At 40.3% G+C, this 27964-nt stretch overlaps 4 protein-coding genes across 4 annotated transcripts; 2 read left to right on the forward strand and 2 right to left on the reverse strand.

Annotated features, from left to right (window-relative positions):
- Positions 1-256: 256 nt before the first annotated feature.
- Positions 257-3007, forward strand: LOC125239245. Its single transcript, XM_048146779.1, has 5 exons — positions 257-331; positions 653-786; positions 1060-1141; positions 1454-1763; positions 2196-3007. The coding sequence occupies exons 1-5, from the start codon at positions 260-262 to the stop codon at positions 2942-2944; spliced, it is 1347 nt and encodes a 448-aa protein (XP_048002736.1). The 5' UTR covers positions 257-259; the 3' UTR covers positions 2945-3007.
- Positions 3008-4712: 1705 nt separating this feature from the next.
- Positions 4713-8112, reverse strand: LOC125239290. The gene is made up of 2 exons (XM_048146832.1): positions 7873-8112; positions 4713-7421 (listed from the first exon to the last, which is right to left on the reverse strand). The coding sequence occupies exons 1-2, from the start codon at positions 8045-8047 to the stop codon at positions 6154-6156; spliced, it is 1443 nt and encodes a 480-aa protein (XP_048002789.1). The 5' UTR covers positions 8048-8112; the 3' UTR covers positions 4713-6153.
- An 831-nt stretch (positions 8113-8943) lies between these two features.
- Positions 8944-14785, forward strand: LOC125239415. Its single transcript, XM_048146986.1, has 5 exons — positions 8944-9403; positions 10228-10528; positions 12782-12868; positions 13403-13594; positions 14635-14785. Exons 1-5 carry the CDS (start codon positions 9019-9021, stop codon positions 14735-14737), a joined length of 1068 nt encoding a protein of 355 aa, XP_048002943.1. The 5' UTR covers positions 8944-9018; the 3' UTR covers positions 14738-14785.
- Positions 14786-16542: 1757 nt separating this feature from the next.
- LOC125239495 lies at positions 16543-27950 on the reverse strand. Its single transcript, XM_048147109.1, has 9 exons — positions 27944-27950; positions 27589-27756; positions 26914-27054; positions 25694-25872; positions 24810-24957; positions 23780-23940; positions 23121-23205; positions 22758-22937; positions 16543-22467 (listed from the first exon to the last, which is right to left on the reverse strand). The coding sequence occupies exons 1-9, from the start codon at positions 27948-27950 to the stop codon at positions 22307-22309; spliced, it is 1230 nt and encodes a 409-aa protein (XP_048003066.1). The 3' UTR covers positions 16543-22306.
- Between the last annotated feature and the right edge of the window lie 14 nt (positions 27951-27964).

The raw sequence follows: 27964 nt of genomic DNA on the forward strand, positions 1-27964 counted from the left end.
CCGTTTCGATCTAGGACAAAAAACAAGAGACAAAAAATGGTCCCAAAATTTTCTATTATTTTGCATACTTTCCGCTTGTAACCGTTGTACAAAGTGTTTGAAAAATGGTAACGAAGTGGAAAAATTAAATTCGGGACGCTTTTTCGTGATTCTGAGTAGAAAAAACATTAAATTTACCTATTTCATATATAGGACAAAAAAGTTTAGTGAATGTTTTTTTCGCGAAAATGTTCAAATACTTGTTTATTGCAGAGAGCACATGGAGGTATCCCGCAAGGAATGCAGTAACGGCACTGCGCTTAAGAATGACAACACCAAGCATCTTCCAAAGGTAAATACAGATGCAATGCGAAAAGATTTGCCTTCGTATTGTTATTGTTACGGAAACGTACGAACGTGTCATGCTGTTTCAGTCAGTCTCAGTACAAAATGTACTGACATTGATTGAACTAGCATGATAAATACGAACGTTTCCGGAAAAATACGAAGTGAACCCTTTTCGCACTACATTGTACTTAGATGTAATAATTGTCATACAAACAAATTTCTATTTGCATTATTTTTTAAATAGTGAAGACCCATGTTCCGGGCGACCGCCGATTTAGACTATTTCTGTTAACAATGAACAAAAAACGTTACAATATCTGTCCAGGTCCCGCATCTAGCACTCCAGAAGTTGCAGCACTCTCCGTACAGCTGCGCAGAGTGCGGCACAGACTGTCGCACCAAGACGCAGTTGGCACTACACCTGGTCACGCTGAGGCACAAACTCAGGAGCCAGTGGAGGTGAGCTACACCATTTATTCTGACTAGTAACGCCATCTAGCGAAAATCTTAGGAACTATTTAGTGGTGCCATCTAGCGAATGACCTAGGAACTAGCAAGAGGCGCCGCCTGGACTTTTGCTAAGGACTGTACATTCTAACTAGTAACGCTATCTAGCGGGCAACCTAGGAAGTAGCAAGAAGCCCCATATACTCTCTACCTGCATATACTGTCGGAGCAACACGAAATGAATTCATTCTTTGAAGTCATTTTATTTCAGAAATTATTTTACAGGTTCCAATGTGACGCTTGCAAGAGGAAATTCTTAGACAAAAAGGGAGTAGCGGAGCACATCCAGAGAGAACATTTCGCCAAGGTATTTTTTTTTACTTAATAAGAGTTTAATATACACTTTGCTTTTACAGATATACTATAAGTATATTTCGTATACATAAATAAATAATATTATTATTATAGGACATTCTTCAGATTGTCTGACTCCCTTCGGTCGTGTTTTAATTTATCGCCACTCGTTTCGAACTTCCTTTTTTACGCACTTGTATCGTAATGTACTATTATTTTAAATATAGTCAAGTCCCCTACTCAAAGGGTGTCACATAATGCTTGTTGTTGATAAGCCTTTTTTCCTCAATAAAGGTTAAATTAATAGACGATATTTTATTCGCAGCAAGCAAACAAGTGTCCCCTGTGCGAGGCCACATTCCACAGCGCCCGTGCGTTTGTGAAGCACGCCGCTACACACATCGTGGACACACAGACAGACACAAGCACGCAAGAGACGCGCAAGCCACGCGCACGCAAGGGGACAGACACAAGCGAGTCTACAGGAGCGTCCCACAGCGCTCGTGCGGTCCTCAAGCATACCGCGCACGCGCCAGAGACGCGCAAGCCACGCGCAAACACGCAAACGACACGCAAGCGACGCTCACGCAAGCAAGCGACGCGCAAGCCACGCGCACGCAAGGGAACAGACACAGGTGAGTCTAAAATTACATAAACATCAAAATTTTCTTAATTTTAATACAAATGTTGACACTATTTAAAACTATCAATCTATTTGAATTTTGAAATTAACCCAATGGTACACTGGTAGAGAATGCCTTTTGGCATTAAGTCCGCCATTTGTACATGTTTCTTTGGTTGTGAAATAAAGTTTAAATAAATAAATAATGTTTTAAAACACAACTTGGTCAATAGAAATTAAAGCTTGTTACATTATGCCAATTTAAGCTTAGCTTGAGAACAACTAACTAACAAAGAACAACTAAGGTTAACTGGAAGATTTCCCTATCAGAGATAAGTTCGCCTTTGTACTTTCTCCTTCTTTCTTTTATATTTTATGCCTTGTATATTTTATGTTGGTGGTACCTTAAAGAGTTTACTTACTTACCTACTTAAATTGTCCACAGGAACAACACCAGTTCCCCAAAACGTCTTAGAAACAGCTAATGTAACCACAGAAGCGCTTAACGGGAGGAAACTTATAGACACAGAGGAGACAACCATCCCCAACGGATCCACGAAAAGGACAAGAAAAATACAATCGACACGGCCACGCAAGCAAACACGCAAGACACACGCAAACGGCGCGCGGAAGACACGCAAGCGACGCAACCAGCTTGTGCAAGACTGGGACACATACTCAAAAGCGCAAGAGACTTTAAAACGAACAAAATTGACTCATCCACGCAAGAAACTCGCACAGAACTATAACACAAATATGGATATGCAAGGGACACAGCAACGCAAGTATTTCGCAGACAACTGTGACATATACTCTAACTTGCAATACACTCAATTTCACAAGCAACTTGCTCACAATGCCGACACATACACAAACGCGCAGACATATCCGCGCAAGGAATGTGAACACAATTATGGCATATACACTTACGCCCAAGATACCCAACTACTCAATACACCTAAGTACACACACGATATGCAAGACACACAGAACGAAGAACACCCATACTCACAGCGCACTACGCAAGTACGCAAGGGAACGCAAACTGTAGCGGAACTACGCAAGATGTTAAAAAGAAAATTAGAAACGAGAATAGAAGATGATGATCAAAGGCATACTTATTTTGCTGGGGAGCCAGACTCGTACTACCCTCCAAATAATGGTCCGGTGAAAAAATATTTCATAAATAAATAATAATGGCGGTGTGGTAACGGTAAGAGTCCCCCCTCCCCCACACACCTAGCGTCTCGCAAGCGTAGCGTCGGGCCAACTGTATGGTAAAATCTTGGTAAAGGCTTTGTCACATACTTGGCCCGACGCTACGCTCTCGAGACGCTAGATGTGTGTGGGGGGGGGGGGGGGGGTCAAATAAAGCTACGCCGGCTCTAACCCTAAATGTAACCTTCTGTAAATTTTAGGCGCTTAATAAGACGTAATTAGATAATTTGTAAATTTTCAGGTTACGCTTTTGGCAAGAGCGGTAAATCAATGAACTATTGCCAAATGAATGTTCCTCAAAATTCTTCTTGAAAGTCTAGTCGGATTAAGTAATTTTTTTTTTCATAGCAACCCTTTTTCCATACAAAAGTGACTCAATAGTTGCCACCATAGAGGAATAAGTAAGGGAAGAGTTGTAACTCCATAAGTAAATGCAGGTCATTTGTAGTGACATCTAGCGTCAATCACGCGTCAAATAGCGTAAATTATCAGTACTGCTACTTGTCAATAGGTGTCGCGACGAACGAAGAGTCTAATGCTCATCAATTTTTAGCAAACGAGTACTTTCAATCTCACTGGGAGACAAAAAGTGTCCCAGAATTTCCATACATTTTTGTTACTTTCCTCTTTTGTTACCACTCACAACATGTACGGAAAATGGTAACAAAAGAAGAAAAAATCGTATGGGACAATTTTTATAACTACTAGGAATGAAAAAGCTAGTGATTCTGAGTAGAAATAGCATATTTTTTTCAAAAATATCACATTTCATAAAAGTGGCACAAAAAAGAAATGCTCACTTACGGTAGTCGCTACATGCCTACAGGTCCCATTGACCAATATGGTGAATCTTGAAAGGTGATCTAGAGTGAGTTCAAGTCTCACCCTAGCCAGTAATTTTCCACTTTTAATTCTAAGCCTAGTGGCATCGATTGCAGATGTTTCTGCTTGTGATAGTGATAATATTTTATTGTTAATTTTTTTACCATTTGCCTACTGAATTTACTGACATTGATACTGATATGGATTATATTTGGTTTTACTTAGTCCTTATGTTTCATCTGCAGATTTTTATCAGAATTTTTATCGAAATTTTAGATGAAAACATCTTAATGCTTTTGAACCAATAGGACCCTTCTGTGACCTATTCCACAATAGGGTCAATAGGTATACAGAACTTTGCATTTAAGTGTGAATTATGTTTAATAATAGTCGTATTCCGTTATTCCGTAGCCAACATGCCGAGTGACGCACATGTTCAATAGAAAAAGGAACCCAAAAGTTTCTGTTGTATTCGCCAAGAACCACACAACAGAGACGGCTTCGTTTAGCATCTTGGCTACGCACGAAAAAAAGGGGGTGAATAGAGGATAAAAGTCATTATTATTAGTAATTAGTTGTAAGTGAAACATTTATGAAGTTTTTAACATGGGCTGTAAATAAAACAAACAAATGATTAAAGTTGCACTATTTTATTTGTATTTCTTTTTGTAAAAGGACTTGAATACAGGCATTTTCAATATTTGACCATCAAGAATGATACCAAGATAAGTTTACAGCGATATTGACAGACGGTGCAATTGTTGTTTTAAACTTCAAAATTCTATATTATAATTAGGGATGTACCGACTAGTCGGGAAAGCCGACTATCCGGCGATTAGTCGGCAAAAAAAGGCCGATTAGTCGGCACTTCATTACTGTTAGAAAAACAGTACAATACTAAATTATCAGCTGAAATTATGGTTGTATTATGTACCTATTCGTAATTCCTTTCTTTGTCAAAACAACAAATATCTGTAATCATCACAGAAATAAATTTCCTACCTAGGATTATAGATTTCATAAGCAGGATCACTACCCACTAAGCCAAGCCGTTTGTTAAAAATGGCAAATGTATATTAATATGGGAGTGAACCTTTGAACCTGTAAAAATACACGAAAAGCGCGAATGAAGGACCAAAACTGACATTCCAAATGTGAATTTAGTCGAAAATTATGTTTTGATCGACTAGCCGACTAATCGGCCACCCAAACGCCGACTAATCGGCCACCCAAGCGCCGACTAGTCGGTAGTCGGCCTAGTCGACCAAATCAATAGTCGGTACATCCCTAATTATAATACGTTTACCAAATTGAATCAGGCACTCTAGAACCCTGTCTCAGTGACATTGTGTCCTACTTCTACAGGTCCCTAAACCAACGCCAAAATGTAAAGGGGTATTAAGACACCTCATTATCTATCACATTATGCGAATTTGACCTTAATGAAAATGTCATGGTTTTCAAGATATTGGCACTATTTTTACTTTTTTCTTTACGGTTTATAAATTAAACGGCCAATATCTCAAAAAGATAATGTGATGCCCGAACACTCCTTTTTGTTTTGGCGTTAGTTTTAGAGACACCCGGAGCCCATTCTCGATGCTACAAGTTACAATTTACAAGTGGTAGTCAATGTCTAATATGACAAGTTGGAAAGAAACTTCCGTTTCCTTCAGTTTTGAGAAATGGGCCCCTGGTATATGCCATAGAAGTCAATACGTGTCAAAAATCACTGTCAACGTAGCTTTGTATGAATACGACTCACAAGGATAGGTACGTAAATAATAAATAACTAGTACTATGAGACTACAAAACAGTTAAAACAACTATATCATACATATCTGTAGAGTTAGCTAGTCTGTCTTACAATATTGGCAGCACATGGCTACTTAAAGGTTGTAAGAACCTATATGTGTCAAAGTCTTGGTCCGTTAGTCGCTTACATAGGACAAGATTTCCTAGTATCTTTAAACAAATAAACTGTCCAAGCGTTCTTATATATGGCAAGCGACTAATGAGGGTGTTCTGTTCTGAATCGTTTTTTTGCCAGGTAAGGACACTGAAGCGCCAGGTTTTTCTGACGGCAAACTTCAAAATCCACCAATCATATTAAATCTACTTTTATTTGATTAGTGGATTTTGAAGTTTGCTGCCAGAAAGAGCAGCAGGCAAGTACGGTCGCGTGATAAATGATTTGATTTGTGATTTTCATTTGTAAGTGCGATAGGGACGCACAGTTGCGATAAAGTTTATCCAACTAGTGTTCTACGCCCGCTGGGTGCCTCAGGATCGCCGTGTGGTGAAAAAAAAAACGATTCAGATTCCTCATAGCTTTTAGCTTGGAATGACACATGAATATTTTACTATTTCCAATAGTGCGAGACTGTCGAGATGCCTTCATTCAAGTTCGTGATGGACCTGATTCTGCTAATCGCCGTCTCTAATTCAGATGGCTCCATCTTCGGCTCCAAAAAATCATAGTCAAACCCTAGCACTTCCAAGGAATGACTAGACTCCTCTATAGAAGAAAGTGACCCGGTCCGGACTCCCCTGGTCGTTTTAGAATCACACCTACTTGCCGGCTTCACCCGTTTTGGCATTCTAGTGCTTGGCGAAATCACACTTCTTCCTTTGAATCTACACACCCTTTCTAAGTCGCTAGATTCTTTGGTTGTTTCAAAATATATCTGTTTCTTCTTTCGTTTGTTCTTCGCTATGTTGAGCAGCGCTTCGTACATGCTTTCCGGCTCTTCTTGCCTGCTTAAATCCATTGACAGTTCTTGTTTCAAAACGGCTAGAAGATTAGGCTTTTTCAACCTATTATCTGCTTTTGGATTCTCAGATTTATCAGTAAACGTGTATCTTATGTTTTTCTTTTTTCGCTTAGTATTCTTGTGCGGTGTCAAACGCAACTTGTTGTTGTAATAATCTGCCAGCTCTCGACTTTGGTCGTATACATAATTCTTATCATCGATCGTGTATTGCCTTGAATTATACTCTTGTAATTTCTGGGCAACGGGATCGTCTAACTCAAATTTGACGTCAGAAGACGCTGCGCTTACATCAGGGTTTGTCGCTACTTCTTCGTCATAAACAGATTCTATGAGGTCTTTGAAGAAGGTATAGATCTCTTCATCTTTCTTCTTCGTCTCAACGCCCGTCGATTTTGCTTTTTTATCCTTACCAGTATCATAGTTGCTGATATACTGTTGTAATAAGTTAGTATCTCTGTTTTCTTTGGCCGGGAAGATGGTAGACCAGTTAGTATCGAACGACATATCTCTGTTTATTTTAGAAGACGTGGACGGCGTTTGTAAGACCTTTCGTTGTGTTTTTTCTTCATCTTTCGGATGATTCTGTCTGAACTTGCTCAAATTTTTATTTTCTTCTACAATATTCCGTGGTTTGTCACGATTTGACTCTTTAGATGTTTTGGAAATTTTGGAGCTCTGTTTAGGAAGCTTTTCAGGAAGGGTCCTCTTTTTCCGCTTGATGAATCTGACGGCGGGATCGGGGGTGCCGAGGAGGCGTGTGAAGGTCGAGATGTTGGATTCCTTCGGGGCGGATGTTAGCAGCTTGTTTATTTGTGGCCGAGGTGGCGGCTGCGCTTTCGGTTTGCTTTTTTTGTTATCTGAAAATAATTTGAACGATGACCTAATTATTTATAAACTTAGGTTGGTATAATAATTATAAGAGCGTGCGACTTTCGATCCGGAGGTCGCGGGTTCGAACTATGTGCGAAATGTCATTTGATATTTGCCAGTCGCTTTTCGGTAAAGGAAAAACATCGTGAGGAAACCAGACTACTTAATTCCAATAAGGCCTAGTTAAGTACCCTTCGGTTGGAAGGTCAGATGGCAGTCGCTTTCGTAAAACTAGTGCCTCCTACGCTAAATCTTGGGATTAGTTGTCAATGCGTAGGTACCCCAGGCTCCTATGAGCCGTGGCAGATCCGGGATAACGCAAGGAGGATGATGATTAGGTAGGTCCAACAAAATATGTTCCTGAGTTCATTTGAAGTTATTGTTTCGAGACCCTACAGAGAAGACAAAAGTTTCTGAGGAGACACAGTAATTACTAACCTTGCGCTGCCTGTTTAGGGTTGACCCACTTCCAAACATAGACCCCTCGCCTTTTGTTCTCCATCTTGTGTCCCACGTCGCCTGTGCTCAAGTTCCTGATCTTTTTGGCGGTGCTACTCTGTGGGACAGCTTTGTTCGAAGACATAGATTTAAACAACGACCCTTCAACTTCCATAGTTCTTTCGATGAATCATTACGGCGAAATTATTTAATTTAATTATTTTTTTACTCGCATTTTGATTTTTTTTGTCATTTATCGCAATGACAATGAATGACGCAGAGTGACAAACAATTTACGATGTAAAATTTTTATAAAAAGGTCGTTTATGAGATTTTAGAAACAAAAAGGTGGACATGGACATAAGTATTACATAAGTATTATTATCAAAATATTTTATAAATTCTTCTGTTTTTTTTTTTTTTTGTAACGGCTGTTGTGTTTTTTATTTTTTATAATTTGATTTTGTATGTTTATTTTAATTATTCTTTTGTTTTTTTTTTTCTTAATTGTTTTTATGTGTCGTTGGCGTACGTGCCGCCACTAAACCTAGGTCCTCACAGAAAACCAGCGCTGCGGGTTGCCGTGGCACCATGCTGAGCGAGGGTCCTATTTAGCGTTCATTGTATGTTTTGTTTGCATGCCTTCTTCTTTTTGTGTGTACCATGTTGTGACGTTAAATAAATGAATTCTATTCTATTCTATTCTATTAGGACTCAGCCACTTTGTTTGTGCCTTTATTAAGTACTAGCTTTTACCCGCGGCTTCGCTCGCGTTAAATTCGAAGACTGCTGAATGCTCCATACAAAATTTCCACCCCCCTCCCCATTTCAGGGAAGTGGGGGGTTAGAAAAAGTAGCCTACGTCACTCCATCCCTTCAACTATCTCCACTTAAAAAATCACGTCAATTCATCGTTCCGTTTTGCCGTGAAAGACGGACAAACAAACAGACACACTCTTTCCCATTTATAATATTAGTATGGATTTTATTGAATAGGTCAACTAGAAAAAAGGTAACAACCGTTTTCAAAATAATACCATAATCTAGATGGATACAAAAACGTCATTAAGACAGTCAAACATCATGAAATTTTCAAGTAACAAAAACCTGGCACTTATCAAAATTACAGTGGACACATGTTAAAATATGAATACGCAAAAAAATCAGAGAAAAAATCAACCACACAAAGACCGGGGTGACACAATGCGTAGAAACAAGAAAGATGTTCACTCCTCCATCCCTCGCGATAGAGGGGACGTCAGGAAAAGTCTCAAGAAAGTATCTAAGCATGAAATTAAATCATTAATAGCAGAAAGCGTTCAAACGGATCTCGTGTCGCGTTCCACGAACACTTTCGCAGAGTCTCTGCCTTTATGCTTTGAGACTCAAATAAGTGCGGAGGAGGGTTCGGTAAAGACTCTAGATTTCCGAAAAAGAATTAAGGACAGATACACTTTTAAGCGGCATCAGGTTTTGAAGAATGAAGATATCTGTCAATTTAATAGTATCCTGCAATGTGATGTCAGAAATGGTAAGTATGTTTGTTCATCATCATCATTTCAGCCATTAATCGTCCACTGCTGAGCATAGGCCTCCCTTCGTGTACGCCACTTATCCCGGTCCTGGGCTAATCTCATTCAGAAGTACCCCGCAGTTTTTCGAATGTCGTCCACCCAACGAGCCAACGGATTCAACGCGTATGTTTGTTATAGGTACCTAGGCTACATCGTGTTTATAACCATATTTCCGAGCTCATATAACCCGACAACCTTCAAATCAAGGGTGAACAGGCATCTTCTGGGCGAGCTCACTCCATCGTAGTAGGCTTGTGTAGGACATGTACTAATACTTAGTACAAAAGACCCGATTCCCTGCACTGTACTAGACCGAACTAGTCCCAAATGATTCTGCTCTCTAGTACATTTAGTACACTCACACACGCGCAACAGAATGGGAGCGAAAGGAGCGAAGAGCCGAGGAGTGACAATGACAGCAAAGCGATCCGTGTGATCCTACTTACCGAAACCGAGTCAATGCTAAGTTGGTAGTAATTTTTATAGCTCAGAAGGTGCCGGTGTTAAGAAAAAATGTCGTCATGTCGTTAAAAATAAGCTAGGCTAGCAAAATAGCTGCCAATTACGACCCGGCCATGACATTGGTCTAAGCGCGACAGCGGTGAGCGGCAGCCATACGTGCGAATGAAAAGTCCCATCGCCGTGTCTCGCTCCAATGTATGGCCGCCGCTCACCGGCGGTGTCGCGCTTAGACCAATGTCGTGGCCGGGCCGTTAAGCTTGGTTAGATGATGTGTTGAAATGTTGGTACTGGACTACTGATATATTTGGTAATGTTACAGCCCCGCCGAAACACGATTATGAGTATGTCGAAAAACATAAGTTGAAAGATTTTCGAGATGCCAAGAAATCAGACAAGGCTTCGGTGCATAGAGCTGTCAGTGCTATCAAATTCAAGCGCTCGTCCAAAGCAGAAGAGGCTGAGCGCAAAAAAATGCCCCCCGAAACAGAGAAAAATGTCACTAGAAAAGACAGAAAACCTGTCATAAAAACTATTACGTCGAAAACGGATACGCGCGTGTATAAGGCGGTCACTTTCGTGGACCAGACCGCAAGGAAACCGCTGCACATAAAAATACCAAAGGAATTACACACAGACCAATACAACAAGACGGCCCTTACAGGGCGTTTCGCGGTCACCAAGCATACGACAAATCAGGTTTATAAAAGTTTGAACGCGTGCGACACCGATCAGTAGCGCCCAAGTATACGACCCGCTAACAGTGTCCGTGTCCGCTCGGGAAAAAATCTTAAATAATCAAATTTGGTTGCAAACAATGGTCTCTTACAGCATAAACTGGTGTGGCAAGTCTTCTAACACTTCTACATATAAAAAAGATGGAATAACATTCCACAGTTAAGTCAAATTAATTATTTTGTTGAATATTGTTTATTATCCGCGGAGTTCATTTATACTGGTCAATATGGTTGTGCTGAGCGGCGCCGAGGCGCGTCCATCCCTTTTTGCCGAGTTAACAATGTGATATGCTATCCCTTTCACGTAAATGACTAGGCATGGGGCCATGTTAGTTTATGTCTGTTGCGGGAACTTCTTACTGCCGTTCGTACCATGTGCTACCATTTTATGAAATATAAAAGAAAGCAGATTTGTAATTGTGAATAATTATCTAGAATCTGTAGAGTCTGTAGTGGTATTTAGTTCATTGATTAGTTTAGAATATTTAGTTGGTAATTTAACTTAGTAAACGTAAGTAAAAATGCACAGTTTAGTTATTAGTTACTAGAATGATTTTTATTGAGGTGCTATCACAATCATCATCCTCCTTGCGTTATCCCGGCATCGGCATTCGCCACGGCTCATGGGAGCCTGGGGTCCGCTTTGGAAACTACTACCAAGATTTGGCGTAGGCACTAGTTTGAAAATGAAAATGAAATGAAATGAAAATGAAATATTTATTTTTCAAGTAGGCATATTACAATGCGCATATGAACGTCAAATAAAGCTACGCCGGCTCTAACCCTACGCCTCAGCCTCGAGAAGATTTCAGTCCCCCCTCAGTTGGGAGGGGGGTATCCACTATGGGACCGGCAAGAAACTCGGCGGGCAACTTCTTTTCAAAACATTACATCTTATAACTAACATGCATTAAATAACAAGATACAATTTAACATGCAAAAGTATTCATCAAAGAGTATGAACAGACTAGGTACTCTATGGAAATTAATTTCAATAAATTATATTATTGCTTAAGAGGGCTTTCGTGTTAAAAATAGTGAAATCGCAACCAAGCGCTCGATCATACCGTGTGTGGTATCAAATTAAAGGGCTTTGCGAGTAGTTTATAAATATATATCACATTATAGGACTTTTTCTACTTGGTCTAACAAAATATGAGAAAATGTCCAAAAGTGGTAATAATTGTACCGGTGAAGGCTCGTTTTCAAAAAATTGGCAAAAATCAATAATAGCAATTTATAATCATTAAGGCATAACAGCAATTTAAGTAAACGTTGCAGATTAATTTAGTACAAAACTTACTTCGATGTGATGTAGATTTTCAAAGAAATTGTCACTTATATTTAGGTAATTTCTGAAAAAAATTGAATTCGCCTTTGGCTAGTTTACTCTTTTTCAAAAACTTAAAATAAAAATCTAGTCTGAAATGATTGTGGTACAGGATATACGAATTATAAATTTACCCGTTTTAATATTCAAAATTGTCCAAATTTTACAAATAAGATCGACTGATTCAGCTCTATACGTGCGTTTTTCTCAACGTGCATTAGAGAAAAATTCATAATTAATTTAGTGAGTTAGTTTTCAAAAATTCAGTCTTATAAAAATCAAGATAATAAGGTGCTCTAACTGGAACTTGAATTAAATAAATCTATAGGATAACGGAAAGTGTAGTATTTCACCGACTAAAACTATCAATTTTACATTCTTTTGACGTTTTTTTTGAAAGCAGGCTTAATAATACGTCGTTCTTCTTCAGAGAAAACATATCAAATTGTCACAGAAGAAAAAGATAATATGAATCTCAATATCATTAAATATGTAATTTACCTACACAACATTTTATGAAAGCGACTGCCATCTGACCTTCCAACCCGAAGGGTAACTAACTAGGCCTTATTATAATTTAATTATAATATTATAATTTGTTGCAAAACAAATTCACCACAGTACTGGTACCGGTACCATTGTCTATAATAGACATGTCCCATTCCCATCCCTACTGCTAATCATAAAGGCGCGCCATTATTTGAAACGACCAATGGCAGCACCGTGCGCGCCCGCCTCACCCCGCAAGGATTGGTGATTTGCGTCTCGAACAATATCGCTTGCATTTGGCTTCTAGTGGGGTGTTCTGTGGAATTACATAAACCAAAGTCAAAAATACCTAGGATTATACCTATCATTAAGGGTAAAACGACTGAAAGCACCAAACGGCTGCGTAGGTAAGTAGTTGCTAAGGCACTTATAACTCCATCCAAAAATTTGTCTGATGAAAACGTATAATACTCATGGATTATTTTTTATAATTTGCTACCTACATAAATAAATAAATATTATAGGATATTCTTACACAGATTGACTGAGTCCCACGGTAAGCTCAAGAAGGCTTGTGTTGTGGGTACTAAAATATATTTTCCCCTCACTACTTCGGAAACGTGTTTTATCCTTTAATGCCAGTGGGTAAAACCGCATTTTATCCACTAGTGGGTAAAGTAATTTTACCTTAATTTATAAAAGTAGGTCAATCTAGTAATGAAGATGATTTACCACCTGTGGAACTACTGGAAGCAGTGGGAAAAGTTTTGTGTTACACACGGGTGCAATGTATTTTACTTCTCGTGTAACTTATTGAAAAACTCGCTAAGTTCAGGATTCTATTTTTGAACCAACTCCTTTCACTTGCTCGTTTTTCAATTCCACACTCGGCGTTAAAATACAACATTGCCCCCTTGTATAACAAATAACTATTCTTGTAGGAGGACAGTGTCCCAGCGTTCGCCGTCCTTGAAAAGCGCGGATTCCTTGCCCACCGAGATAGCCAAGTGGGTGCCAGAGTCCGTGGACCCACACACGAAGCCCTACTACGACGCGTGGGTGAGCAAGACAGCCACGGCCTCCACGAAGCTGCTGAAGGAGGCCAGAATTGAAAAGTCGAAGCTACTCGATAGGTAGACTGCTTCTTAAGTTAATTTAACTTACACCTGCATATTAAAAACGACCGAATGAGGAGTGTCTTTTCAAAAGGGCTTATTTCCACTTTGAACTTTTTTTGGGAAATCGAGAAAAAAATAATTCCACGGTATTGATTTTGAAATTAATATTTAATTTGCAAAATTGTAAGTTGACGTTAATGCTATGATTACATCAAACGTAACATGTGTTACCTAAATACATATTTAATTACCATATGTTTTTGAGAATTAAGCACTTTTGATGCGAACTTTTAGGAATGAAGCCCTTTTGTTGTGGCCTTGTAGCGTAAATGACTAAATGTTATTATTTTAAAATAGCTTTTTTTTATTTTTGTTGGATTTTGTATTAACGTTAGTTGATATGAATGTTGTTGTACAACATACATTGGTTTAAAATGTGTTCTAAACTTTGATGTTAATCATTTTCTTAAAGATTAAGGCGAGACTTTGAACTTTTATCTCAAAACAACGCGTAATTTTCTACACTAAGAAAAACTGCATTCATAGTTTAAAAAAAAAGAAAAAATGGAAATAAGCCCTTTTGAAAAGACACTCCTTTAATGTAGTACGCACACACTCACACACAGCGCAGAATCACGATTATATAAATATTGTTCTCCCTTTACATATACACCTCTGTAGCGATCACTCTCAAGTCGCAGGGACCAGTTTGAAAACCAGCGCCAGGCTACCAAGCCTAGCACATGCTGAAACTGGAACCCATTTGCCATTGCTCGCTCAGGTTTTTATTTAATCTTATTTTTAGTTTTAGCCTGCAATTTATTTTAAATAATAATATTACATACATACAATCACGCCTGTATCCCATAAAGGGGTAGGCAGAACACATGAAACTACTAAAGCTTCAGTGCCACTCTTGGCAAATAAGGGGTTGAAAGAAAACGAAACTGACATTGCAGTGACAGGTTGCCAGCCTCTCGCCTACGCCACAATGTAACCCATATCCCATAGTCGCCATAAATAATAATATTCTATAAAACTATTCTTATTCTTAGGTACAAGTTGGAGATGAGGATATCGCCCGAGCTGGTCTACAAGAAGTTTGAAGAGGAAGAGTACGCGGGCCGGATACGGGTACGGAGGCGCGGAGAAAAGTGATTGTTCTGTCATTGTGGCGTTTTGTATAAATAAGAGACGTTTTATTCATTTGGTTTTTTATTTATCAAGTAATTTACAAAAACTCTCCTTATTTATAAAATAAGATGATGAGTGACGTAACTTCAATTTGAATGAGTGGGATCGTTACAATAGTTTACACATACCTAACACGGGGGAAATATTCTAATAACTTCAGTTCTCAGAAATCTCACGAGCCAAGGAAAAAAAATGGAAATATCAATAGCAGGGGCCCATTTCTCGAAGCTACAAGTTACAATTTACAAGTGGTAGTCAATGTCTAATATGACAATCAAGCTCATAGGTTGACTGGAAGAGATCCCTTATAGGGATAAGTTCGCCTTTGTACACCATAACTATACTGTATTTCTATGTCCACTTGTCTTATGTACAATAGTGTTTACATACATACAAGTTGGAAAGTGACTTCCGCTTGTAACTTGTAACTTTCAATAAATTTAAAAGTGGAAAATGTCTGCCTTGGGTGAGACTTGAACTCACGGCCTCTGGATTCTGTCTTCTGTCTTCATTCTGGGTTCAAGTCTCACCCAAGGCAGACATTTTCCACTTTTAAATTTATTCTAAGCCTAGTGGCATCGATTGCAGACGTTTCTGTTAATCAGAAGTTAAAATTTGTAACTTTCAGTTTTGAGAAATGGGCCCCAGGTACAAAAATATGATAATTATGTTAAATTGAACCTCGATCCTATCTCATTATTTACATGGGGCTAGCATAGGAGTCCCAAGAGACTGGTAGCCACTCAGTTGCTTTTGGCAGGACTAGTTACCAGCTGTCACATTTATTTGACATGATAATAGAGTCCATTGAAAATTTTAGAGCAACATTTCGCGGTCGATATACGCGTTCCTGTGCCAGCCATACAGGCTACAGCTGTTATATAATGTTTACAAAACAAAGCAGAGGAACTACCGCGATCTACGTACAAATTTACAACTGATGTTAACCTTTTTGTAATTGAAGATGTCATCAACATCAAAGCAATAAAATAATATCATAACGTTGCTGATACACGGCCAACACAATTGTCAGCAATTCACATACGAGCAATCACCAACTAAGTACAACGCGGCAATGATTTTCGAATTGCTGGCAATTGTGTTGCTCGTGTAACTGCACCTTAAGTCACAGATGAAAAATGATAAGTACTGGTTATTTTAACTGACATGTCGTTTCTTTTCGCCGAACAGATAGTTAAGTAGCTTGATGATTACATACCCAAGCGAGTAAAGTAAGAAATTTTTTGATCACATGTCTGCTTTCTCTTTTACTGGCCAAGGTGTGTATACTATTTTTCTGTTCGACGGAGCCGGGAAGGGGTAGCTTCGTTTATCGCAGCGGTCGGAAACTTGACGCTTTCCGGCCGAAGGACAGAACAAAATAATTACATAGCGGCGTAACATTTAGTCAATCTATAAAATAAACAACCTTTTGTACCTTTTCGGTACGGAACGCTAAAAACAACGCTAACTGGCCTCATGTGATAGTGCATCTCTGGATAGTGGTATAATTTAGAACTAACTTTATTAACCATCAGTAGTCCCGCCGGTGTAAGTTATGCATTGTTTCGTCCCGTTTTCACATCATCATCATCCTCCTTGCGTTATCCCGGCATTTGCTCACGGCCCATGGGAGCCTGGGGTCCGCTTTGACAACTAATCCCAAGAGTTGGCGTAGGCACTAGTTTTTACGATAGCGTCTGCCATCTGACCTTCCAACCCGAAGGGTAAACTAGACCTTAATGGAGTTAGTCCGGTTTCCTCACGATGTTTTCCTTCACCAAAAAGCGACTGGCAAATATCAAATGACATTTCGCACATAAATTCCGAAAAACTCAGTGGTGCTCAGTCGGGGTTCGAACCCGCGACCTCCGGAACGAAAGTAGCACGCACTTATCGATAGGCAAACAGCGCTTCCGCGCACAGTTTCACATCTGGAATAATTTCTGCATCATTCCAGATGATGATAGAAAGATGATTCAACATGTAAAGAAAGAAAAGAAAAACAAACATTAGATCTGTTCCATGAACGTAATGAAAAACTTCTAAAGGAAAAATGGTTCATAATTGAAAATCAAACCCCACAAGGAAATTGTACGACGACGGGTGTGTATTATGACCCACCCATAGATAAATTAAATATTGGAAATAGAAATAATTACCAGCTTTTTAAGGATGATATGGGGGCTCTTCGGGCCCGCCTCCGATCTGTGGAGCAGTTGTCTAGAAACTTTAATGTTGAAATTCAGGCAGTACCTGAGGGTAGGCATGAAAACTTGCTCGAGATATTTAGTACATTATGCACTAGTTATCCGATACGCCGAAGTTATTTATACCACGTCGATAGTGAATAAGCTAATCACCCGTGAATAAGTTAAAATTGGAAAACATGGAAGCGTTCATAAAAAGGTACTAATTATTTTGCCAAGTAATGGAAAAAATAGTACACATGTACTGTATATTATACTCTTCTCAACGAAGTTTTTCCCATAGCGATGACTGGGAATACAATCAGGGTCATCACCTTTAAACTGTTTGTTCATAATAAAAACTTTTACAAAAAAATACAACCGACTTCAAAAAGAACAATCATCATCCTGAGGTTCACTTTATGAAAGTGCTAGTTTTCGAGAGAAACTGCTTGAGTTTCAGAAAACACCGAAATCACCATACATATACCTTTAAAAATTGAGGAGTTCCCTCATCATAACAGCTTCGGATTAATATGGGACCACCTTGGAGGTAGCCTCCAAACAAAAAAAATTATTATTGAAATCGGACCATGGATCTCTGAGTAATCAGGTAACATACATAAAATGAACCCGAATATATAAAAACTCCTTTATTTTCAGTAAAGAAGTCGGGTTAAAAATTACGGAATATGCAACAGCTGTACTCGGAGGCAGTCTTCCTTTTAAGATCACCCACACGTTCACCTACTGAATGAACGTTCATCAAAAGTATCAAAACCAAATCTGAACGAGGAATAATACTGAAATAGATGTCATATACGAGTGAAGTCCCTAATGCGACCCCTGGAATTAAAACTTTTTTTGCATTCGTGGTAAACACCAAGAATTCGAACATCTCATAATTTTATTGTTGTGGGCAGTGTACCCTCCTTCAATGCAATGTACCGACCAAGTGAAGATTCTCACATGGCCACGTGCGAAAAGTAATAAATTGAGAAAAACTACGGAAAATAATAACGCAGACAGTCTTTGGTCAAACCGGGGATCCGGCAGACCACGTCGGCGAAGGCGGAATAACCTGGACTCATATTTGAGTGGTTAGCTAGACATAGCACCAAACAGAGACGAATGGAAAAAGAGGGGGAGACCTTTGCCCAACAGTGGGACACAGCAGGCTTCGAATAATAATAAAAACGTCCTATATCTTTAGCGACGTCAATACTATTCAACTATTTTCTTCGCCAAGATGAAATACAGTCTGTCCGTGACCACATTACATCAAAACTTAGGGTAATAATGAGATACCCGAGATACGGAATCACCAGGCTAGGTATTAGGCGGTTGAAAAAAGATTGCTAGCCAAAGGTTGACTAACACCTCAAAGAAATAATTTGACCTCCCCGTTCGTCATTGGGGATGAATGGCCGAAAACAATTATGAAATTTGTTTTGCCATTTTTTCTAATATGTACCCAAAGGTAAAAGTGATTTTCTCTTTAAGCGAATGTTAAATTTCTTTGAGGAATAAAGTTCTTTAAACCTAAATTCGTGGAAGCGAACACCACACAAGAAAGTTCTAACCACAAAAGCGATTGCCGCGTGGTACCGGCATCAGGAAAGAATAACACCACCCCTCATCCCGTGGTTGTCGGGAAAACTGATGGCGGCAAATATGCACATGAGCAAACGCCCGTATTCTTCGCGGGGTCTGTGTACCCGGCTACAATAATATAAAACAGGAAAAATATCAATACCCAAGAAGCTTTAGCATAGATTAAATATAAGAAGACCATACCATCCCATACATTAAAATGCGACCGCCTAAAACGCGCATACAATACACCACACAATTTTTTGTGGCGCCGTCTATGTGTATGTTATATTTAATTTATGGCTTTAGGTAAATATCTACAAGAACAAGGTATTGGTGGAATAATATTGACAAGTATTTTTTATGAGATAGGAGGCAAACGAGCAGACAGATCGCCTGATGTTATGCGATAACTACCGCCCATGGACTCCTCAAACACCAGAAGAGTTGGAGGTGCGTTGCCGGCCTTTAAAATGGGTGTACGCTCTTTCTTGAAGATTTGAAGATCGTATTGGTCCGGAAATACCGCAGGCGACAATTCATTCCACAGTTTAGCTGAAGGCAGGAAGTTTCTGGAGAAACGCATAGTTGAGGACTGCCAGCCATCTAAAGGTCTATTGACAGAGTCAAGGTAAATAATACGTCTATCCTAAAAATGCACTATCACTGACAAAACTAAAGCGTTGTCACAGTAAAAAACCAGTAATAATTCTTCAAACAATTTTTACGCCGCGCGGTTTGTCCTTGAGTAGCGCTCGCACGCAGCGAGGTGCAGCGAGTACATGCGGGACCGGAGGATGCCGGTCGCGTCAGTACTGGCCGCGCTGCCGTGCCGCGCGGCGCGTGCGAGAGCCACATACCGATCGCGTCGCCGCTGCCGGATATTAACTACTGAGATGTCTTCTTTCTTATTGTGCATTTTTAAGGTTTATCTGCTGGCTTTCATATAAATCCGTATATTATTAATTATTTGCTAATTATTACGCTTATTATAAACTAATAATGATCAGACAGTAATAATCGGTAACTTATAACAAATAACATGCTTATGTCAACTTACGAATAGAAAATGTCAAAGTATTAGATAAATTAAATCTCTAGACAAAAACATACAGTAAATATAGTGATATTAATATCAATAAAAGTGGTCAATACTGACAGATATATAATATAGCATACAATTCATTTTACAGTACCTACTGAAAAATGTACAATAACGCGCGAATGGGAAATTCTTAACTAGTATGTATGGACTATGGATTTAAAACACTCCCTTTGGCCGTATTTTAATTCGGCTCACTCGATTCTAATGTATTATTTCGTAGAGTTCAACCGTCAATTTGTCCAGTTTTCCGATATGTACTGAAATATCTAAATATTTACTGCAGTCTCGTTTAGGTACATGGTACAAGACTACATGTACAAACTTACACGAACATAAATACATATCTGAACATGACTTATGACTACGTTTTCAGATATATTTGTTCACGGAACTGTGTAGATGTAATTGAATGCGACTGAATGTGTAGTCTAGTATATTGACAGATCACAATATTTATCACAAAATGCGACATAGAATGCACACATAATTTAACTTTAGAGGTAAATATTGCGATCCGTCAATATCAGTAAGCCGCGGTATTTATTTACATATTATATGTAATTTACTAACATAACCTATTAGTTATTACTGAAAGTAATCTTATAACTATATAAACTGAAAAAATGAGAAATACACCAAAATGATTGTAATCTTTTCTCCATATTCATAAATTGTCAACTTATCAAAGCAAATAAAAATTACAACTATACCTAAAAAAACAAGCAAGGATAAATGTGGCTCTCAATGAGAAAAAGGTCCAGCCAGGCAAGTATGGTCGCGCGAAAAATGATAAAACATCTGGCCGTCCCTATCGCACTATTCCTAAGTGCGATAGGGACAGCCAGATGTTTTATCGTTTATCGCGTGACCATACTTGCCTGGCTGGATTCATCATTATCAGCAATCCAAAGATAATATGATCCCCTGTCAAGCAAAAGGTACATGTGGTTTACACTTAAGGACAATCTAACAGGTATCAGTTATAAATATGCGAGCAAATGTCACACTTATAGTAAGTGACAATGTGGTACCTTTTACTTACAAGCGTCACCACATATTACGTGCTAATATGATTACTTATTTATTAACGATTTGTCACATGTACAGCTTGGCAAAAAAAGTAGAAATCAGAAAGTAGCAACATTCTAAACAATATGTGTGATGGCCCCTGTACACATGGGGCCAACGGTTGGACCAACCCTTGGTGGAACCCCTTGGCCAAAATAAGAGTCGCTGTTTACACATTGGTGAACCAATCACTTGGCATTGGCCCTTCATACAGGATGGACGTAGAATGGAAAAGGCTAGATAATTCTAGGTCATTCACGTTGTCAGCAAAATTTAATTAATAAATAATAACCTCGTGATAAAATAAATTATCTGAAATATTAACAATTTTTTGAATATTCTGATAAGCACATTAATTATCTTTTTTAGGCAATACATAAAAAATTTGCAAGGGTATTGTATTTCCTAAAATCAACACTATTATTGGTATAGATAAACTATTTATTTTCGTAAATCTCTCACTACTGTCCTCTCTGACGGCTGACGACAAACTGAATGAGGCGCCAACGTGTGAACGCAGTTGGGCATTGGCGTCAAGATCCTTTGATGTGTGGACAAAAAACCGATACCAGTCGGTTGGCCGGCCAGCGCTAGCGCCAACTGCCAACAAGTAGCCCTCTACACGCTTGGCCAAGGGGTTCCACCAAGGGTTGGTCCAACCGTTGGCCCCATGTGTACAGCGGCCGTGAGAAAACGAGGTCACACTGATATTGCCACTTTCCAATTTCTACTTTTTTTTACCGGACTGTACAGTAGGCACAGAAAAATGTTGGTTACATTGTCAGTCTAACAGCGAACACGAAATACCATAACTGAGGTTACATGAGTACAATCTTAAGTAAAATACATCGATTTATTATGATTGATATGTTGAAAAAGCTGATGACAATTCACAAGTTTCACAACAGATAAATATTAATAAAAATGCTGGTTAAGAACCCTGACTACCGGTTGCAGGGGCATTCCATGAGAATGTAACTTACGACACGCTTCTGCCTTGTATTGGTAACTATTTCAATCAAATCCGTAAAGCTCGTGAAAATACTGCCGATTTGATAACCAAGTCATGAGAGGTTGGCAGACACAACTCCGCTTTCTTAGCGTCTTCAGAAGTATTAGAAGAATTGTTTTGCTTCTAAAAAGTCCCCTTTAGAAGCAAAACATGTAATTAAGAACTGGTTGAAACATCTGAACTATAGACAAATTGAAATGCTGCCACGTGACAGGCTTAGCCTAGTGTGGGGCCACAGGACAAATGTACCTATTGTAATCATTTCTTATTAATAATAAACTATTCTTATTCTAATTGCATGTCGTAAGCAACTTTCTTGTGGAATGTCCCAACATTGTTCAACATTTACTTACAGATCTAGCTATATTAAGCAAAAATGTGGTACCTCTTAGTTCGGAATCTCATAAATAAGGCCTGATTTAGACGGCGTGCGAACTCGCATGCGATTTTAGTTACATTGCGGGCTGTTGTTGAGCCACCAAATACCGCAATGTAATAAAACTCGTATACGAGTTCTCGTACCGTCTAAATGGGTCCTAACACTATCGGAACTCGCACGCTCGTCCCTACTGTATGGCCTGTATGAGGTCGGGCGCGGTGACGAGGTACTCGCCGACGTCGTGCTTGCTCACGCGCGTCACGCGCAGGCTGCCGACGCCCGCGGGGCTCACCTGCAGGTGCTTCTTGGCGCGCTCTAGCTGCTCTGCTGTCGGCTGCTCGGGGAAATCTGCCAATCAAAATTATAGTAAAATAAAAGTTAACACCTCAGTCGAAAATTTAATTACAATCATCATGAGATCATTACTTTGAAAAGTTAATTTTCGCAATTTAGCGAAGTAGGTGTAAGTCCGTGTAGTATATTCAATAAAACATTCAATAACTCGCAAGTCCAAGCGATCCACAAGGACAACAACCGAAATCCATCACTCATCCCCATTATTTTCTGCAAAATTTTAACAGCGCGATGTAGGATTTCCACCAGACTATACAGCACCATCTATCGGCGTGCACGCTAACCTTTGATGACCAGTGTGCAGACGGCGGCGGGAACGTCCCTGGCGAACTCGGGCATCATCTTGCGCAGCTGCGAGACGGGCAGCGTGGCGAGGTCGCCGCGGTCGTAGAACAGGATCTGCGCCTCCGCGCCGCCGGGGCCGCCTTCCTGCTGCAGCATCACGCCGCGGAGCCACTGCTTCTCTGTAATAACGGATTGTGGGTAACAGATTGCCAAACACCGTAAAGTAAAAGGTATAGACCGATACAATCTATGATTTATTTAATGTACAGGTGACACACTATTTGGAAGAGATTAGCCATAGGGCATATTATTACAGAGGGGTATATTACAGAACAATAAGGTTAGATTAGTTAGCTACTTACTGGTGGGACACATTGCGATGCACAGCTCCTCTGGTTTGGGAAGGTAGGGATCCTTGGCGAGCGCGCTATTGCAGTATGCCTCCAACTGTAACAAAACATTAATTTTAGATAAAGGTTTATTCGTATTGTTAATAGTTATGACTGCAGTGTATGTTGTTAACCCCCGACGCAAAAACGAAGGGGTGTTATGTTAGGTCTGTGAGACCGAGTGGGACATACCCGGGGCAAGAGAGCTGCGGCCTTGCGCGCGTGTTCAGCGTTCTTGGCGTGTTCTAGTAGACTGCACTGTATGTTGTGTTGTTAGGTCTGTGAGACCGAGTGGGACATACCCGGAGCAAGAGAGCTGCGGCCTTGCGCGCGTGTTCAGCGTTCTTGGCGTGTTCTAGTAGACTGCACTGTATGTTGTGTTGTTGGGTCTGTGAGACCGAGAGGGACATACCCGGGGCAAGAGAGCTGCGGCCTTGCGCGCGTGTTCAGCGTTCTTGGCGTGTTCTAGTAGACTGCACTGTATGTTGTGTTGTTAGGTCTGTGAGACCGAGTGGGACATACCCGGGGCAACAGAGCTGCGGCCTTGCGCGCGTGTTCAGCGTTCTTGGCGTGTTCTAGTAGACTGCAGTGTATGTTGTGTTGTTAGGTCTGTGAGACCGAGTGGGACATACCCGGGGCAAGAGAGCTGCGGCCTTGCGCGCGTGTTCAGCGTTCTGGACGTGTCCGGAAACCATAGCGTGTTCTAGTAGACTACAGTCGAGGATGACCATCTCGCCGCCGGTCGCCGGCGGGTCCACGTATGTGACTTGGTGGAAGTGGTACGTTTCCGTTTCTGAAGATGTGTTCATAAATTATTAGAACATACAATAGGTATTTGTTATACAAGGGAGCAAAGTTGTATTTTAACGCCGAGTGTGGAATTGAAAAACGAACAAGTGAAAGGATTCTATAGTTGAACCACGAGCGAAGCGAGTGGTTCGAGAATAGAATCCTGAACTTGCGAGTTTTTTAACACACGAGAAATACATTTGCACCCGAGTGTAACACAAAACTTTTCCCCTCACTATAGCGAGGAAACTACAACGCAAAAAATGCGTTTATCACTGCTTTCAGTAGTTCCACAGGTGGTAAATCATCTTTATTACTAGATTCACCTACTTTTACCAATTTGAAAGCAGTTAATTTGACTTTATTCAAGGTCAAATCACTTTACCCACTAGTGGATAAAATGCGTTTTTACCCGCTGGTATTGAAGGACAAAACACGCGTTTCCGAGCTAGTGAGGGGAAAAATTAATTTTCTCTTGGACGATTTGGTAGTGAAACTCCGTCTAATTTGTGATTAATTGATATATTTGAAATTAAAATACAAAAATGTGAATAACACACTTATTTCAGTTATGTGTCAGATACATTCAAATACAATATTAGGTACAGTCACCGGCATAAATAAGTGATGATTTCTGTACCTTGTCGTTTTTAATCATTTGACAACTTCGTATGACATTTTAAACAAGATGTTAATGTGACAAGGTACAGAAATCATCAGGGGGGTCATGACCCCCATGACCCCCCCCTGGAGCCTAAGTTGGCCATACAAATAGACCACGTGACCCCCCCTGGGCACGAAGCTGGATCCGCGCTTGTCTTTGTGTGGTATATGGAAGTATGCATAGTACTGTTTACTAAACTGTGGTATTACCTAGCACGTCCCCGCCTCGCTGCAGGATCTTCTGCCACTCGGGCGTGGAGAGCGCGTCCACGGTGCGGTTCACGTCTTCATTGGTCTCGACCACGGTCAGACGGACGGGAGTCTTACTGGGACCAGTCTTCTCGCCGGATGGAATGCTCTGAGAAAGAAGGTACCTTTTTAAAATAAAAATACAAAAAAGCATTTATTTAGTACACCGACGTCAAGAATATTGAGGATGAAATAGAGCCTGACTAAACTCAATGCTCAACATAGGCAAAGAAAAAAACTTTGTAGCACCGTTCCTAACAATTATCTAAAGTCAGCAGTGCAGTAGTTTTGAGGTAAGTAACTAAGTTTACTCAGGAGCATTTATTTTATTTATTTTTATTTTATTGGTATTCAGGATAACAACAGCCGTAAATATAACTAAGACATACTACTGCTTACGTATAAGAAGGCCAATAACAGTCATCCATTAAATTACATTTTGTAAGAATTAAATATATATTTAATTCTTACAAATATCTTATTCTTGCATATTTACATTAGAGCCAACTATGTCGTCGTTTAGGTGGAAAATTTAACTGGCTCTGGGCACCAAAACTGTATGTGTATTTTAATACGCCTATGCGGAGTTACTTGAAAATTGCAGTACTAAAAAAAGGAGCGAAATTCAAATTTTATATGGGAATTAAATCTTAGCCCCTACATTTTTAATAAATTTTATGTGTTATGGCTCGTCGATGATTTCGCCAGCGTCAAGGTTTAGGAAGGCACGCGTTTTATGAAGACAGTTGGCCGGTGAGCCCTTTTTCAATTTTGTCGCCTTTAAGTGCACAGATTTGGTTGCCCGTCTATAATTCCACGCAGCGTCATTTGCGTACAACACTCACCAGCTTCAACTCGGTGGCGTCGTCCTTCAGCTTGTCCAAGTAGGCGGTGGCGGCGTCCGAGAACGAGTCCTGCGTCAGCTGCAGCGTCACGTGCGACGTGAGCGTCGGTCGAGCGTCGAGGGAGAACTGCGGTGGGCACGGACAGAGGGAGTCTAGGTCTTCTACTACCATTGCGTTGCCTGCAGACAAAATTTTGTATTATCTGGCTGATCCTTTTACCGCCCTGGCTATGATTGCTGGCAGAGTTGACTGTTTATATATTCGCCATTGCTGCGACAGGCATGTTTAGCATAGCAATCAATAAAAGTAGTACCTAGTCTCTAGAATATTAGTATATAGTGTTATTTATTTTGTAATTATATTTAAATAGTGTAAATGTGTAATGAAATTATTATTTATTGTATGAGTCCTCGTTACTTGAAATAAATGAATTTTAATTTTAATTTAATTTAATTTTACCCTTATGTTGCGAAGCACAGGAGTGCTACTTTAGTATCAACAAAGAATACCCTGCCGAGGTATTCCCGATGAACTACAGTATGTGGTTCTTCAAAAAAGGAGTGTACAAGTTTCTAATGGGTCGGCAACGCACATGTGACACCCTTTGAGTTGCAGGCATCCATAGGTTACGGTGACCGCTTTCCATCAGGCGGACCGTATACCTGTTTGCCACCGACGTGGTATTAAAAAAAAAGAAGATAAATACAACTCCGTATAAAGTCTACAATAATCCTCTATATTCTCTTTGATAACAATGTCAAGCTTGTTTCTCCGCTTAAGATCAGGGTTCAATACCGTGTGAATTTTAGAAAATACCTCAGTTTCGGGAATTTAACCCTTCTTTGACTTAGTGTAGAGCGAGTCATGATTGTGTGACAACTGTAGCCGAGCGCGTCAATTGCTGCTGTTTTGGTAGTTAAAGAGATTACTGATAAGTTAATGATTTAGGTTGCAAAAAGACAGATGTGGGTTATTGTAGATTTCTATAATAGTAAAGTATCAATAAAAGGTACAACATTGCCATGAGCATGCGCAGATCCAGGGGGGGTTAAGGGGGTCCCCCCACTCCTGGAGCCTAGGTTGGCCATACAAATAGACCACTTAACCCCCCTGGGGCCTGGGCCTTTACCACGTGACCCCCCCCCCTGGGGCCTGGGCCTTTACCACGTGACCCCCCCCCTGGGCACGAAGCTGGATCCGCGCTTGGCCAGAGTACTCACCGTATTCGATGAACTCGAGCAGGCATCGCTTGAGCTTGGAGCTGACTCGCTGCACGAGCGCGCGGTAGTGATGCCCGTCCGTGAACCGCGCTACGACCGTCTGACCCGCTGTTGGCAGCTCTTTTAGCCGTGGTGTGTCTTCTGTGGGGGAAACCAGTTTGTTATCAATAAATTGTGATAGAGGGTTAAGTCAAGACGATATTCGTTGCTAGAAAGTGAAACTCTATTTGTTTCGCACTAGTTTGGAGGATTGATAGATAGAGTAACGATCAAGGTATAGTGTTTGTTTATTTATAAAGTCCTTTATTCATAATGAAACATTTCTTTTTTTTTTATATGTTTTAGTACTTTCTGCAAACGATTGTCATTTTGGCTAGGCTCCTTGAATAGAAAGTGCAATAAATGAGAGGCAAAACATCATATAGCAATTAGTAATTACTGATTAAGGAAAAGGTGGATTTGATGGTACGGCCACATTAATAAGAAGAGATGATAAAAAGGCAACACTGAAAGTTTTCGTAAGGCCTCGCCAACGTTATGTTTTCACTCGTTTCCGCCGCGTGTGATGGCCCATCGCCTGCGGCCTAATTGCGGCCACCCTTGGCCGAGAAGGATCATCGGTGAGCCAGTACGACCGAAGAGAAATGAGTTAGATGGGATGGTAGGAGAACTAACCCGCAGCGCCGTACAGAGCGACCTCGCACACGATCTCGTCGAACTCCCCCTGGCGCGCGCGGGCGGCGGGGCGCAGGAAGGCGCGCTCGGGCGCCGCGGCGTCCACCAGCACGTAGCTGCCGCCCGTCGTCACAGGCGGCCGCGATACTTGCGGGGGCTCTGAGGGACCTGGAAACGAATCATTACTTATATTAAGGCTGCTTTCAAAAAAAACGTCAAAAGAATGTAAAATTGATAGTTTTAGGGCCGGTTGCACCAGCACACTTTGACGCCCCCTTCATCGTTAAAGATGGCTCCGACGACCGTTAAGTCCATATTTGCGTTGCACCATGCCATCCGTCAGTAAAAGGGTTACGATTCATTTAACCGGTGCCAG

The sequence above is a fragment of the Leguminivora glycinivorella genome, chromosome 25 (genome assembly GCF_023078275.1).
Source record: "Leguminivora glycinivorella isolate SPB_JAAS2020 chromosome 25, LegGlyc_1.1, whole genome shotgun sequence".
In the NCBI taxonomy this organism is placed as follows: domain Eukaryota; kingdom Metazoa; phylum Arthropoda; class Insecta; order Lepidoptera; family Tortricidae; genus Leguminivora; species Leguminivora glycinivorella.

What these genes read in the sequence shown, in the direction of transcription:
- LOC125239495 (XM_048147109.1), bottom strand. An exon ending in ACGCCACCGAGTTGAAGCTG is followed by an intron (nt 24,958 to 25,693) that starts GTGAGTGTTGTA and finishes CTTCTTTCTCAG; the next exon opens with AGCATTCCATCCGGCGAGAA. An exon ending in GCGAGGCGGGGACGTGCTAG is followed by an intron (nt 23,941 to 24,809) that starts GTAATACCACAG and finishes ACACATCTTCAG; the next exon opens with AAACGGAAACGTACCACTTC.
- LOC125239245 (XM_048146779.1), top strand. Translation starts at nt 260, where the DNA reads ATGGAGGTATCCCGCAAGGAATGCAGTAACGGCACTGCGCTTAAGAAT. An exon ending in ACACCAAGCATCTTCCAAAG is followed by an intron (nt 332 to 652) that starts GTAAATACAGAT and finishes ATATCTGTCCAG; the next exon opens with GTCCCGCATCTAGCACTCCA. An exon ending in AAACTCAGGAGCCAGTGGAG is followed by an intron (nt 787 to 1,059) that starts GTGAGCTACACC and finishes ATTATTTTACAG; the next exon opens with GTTCCAATGTGACGCTTGCA.
- LOC125239290 (XM_048146832.1), bottom strand. Translation starts at nt 8,047, where the DNA reads ATGGAAGTTGAAGGGTCGTTGTTTAAATCTATGTCTTCGAACAAAGCT. An exon ending in CCCTAAACAGGCAGCGCAAG is followed by an intron (nt 7,422 to 7,872) that starts GTTAGTAATTAC and finishes AATTATTTTCAG; the next exon opens with ATAACAAAAAAAGCAAACCG.
- LOC125239415 (XM_048146986.1), top strand. Translation starts at nt 9,019, where the DNA reads ATGAATACGCAAAAAAATCAGAGAAAAAATCAACCACACAAAGACCGG. An exon ending in CTGCACATAAAAATACCAAA is followed by an intron (nt 10,529 to 12,781) that starts GGAATTACACAC and finishes GGGGTGTTCTGT; the next exon opens with GGAATTACATAAACCAAAGT. An exon ending in AAGTCGAAGCTACTCGATAG is followed by an intron (nt 13,595 to 14,634) that starts GTAGACTGCTTC and finishes TCTTATTCTTAG; the next exon opens with GTACAAGTTGGAGATGAGGA.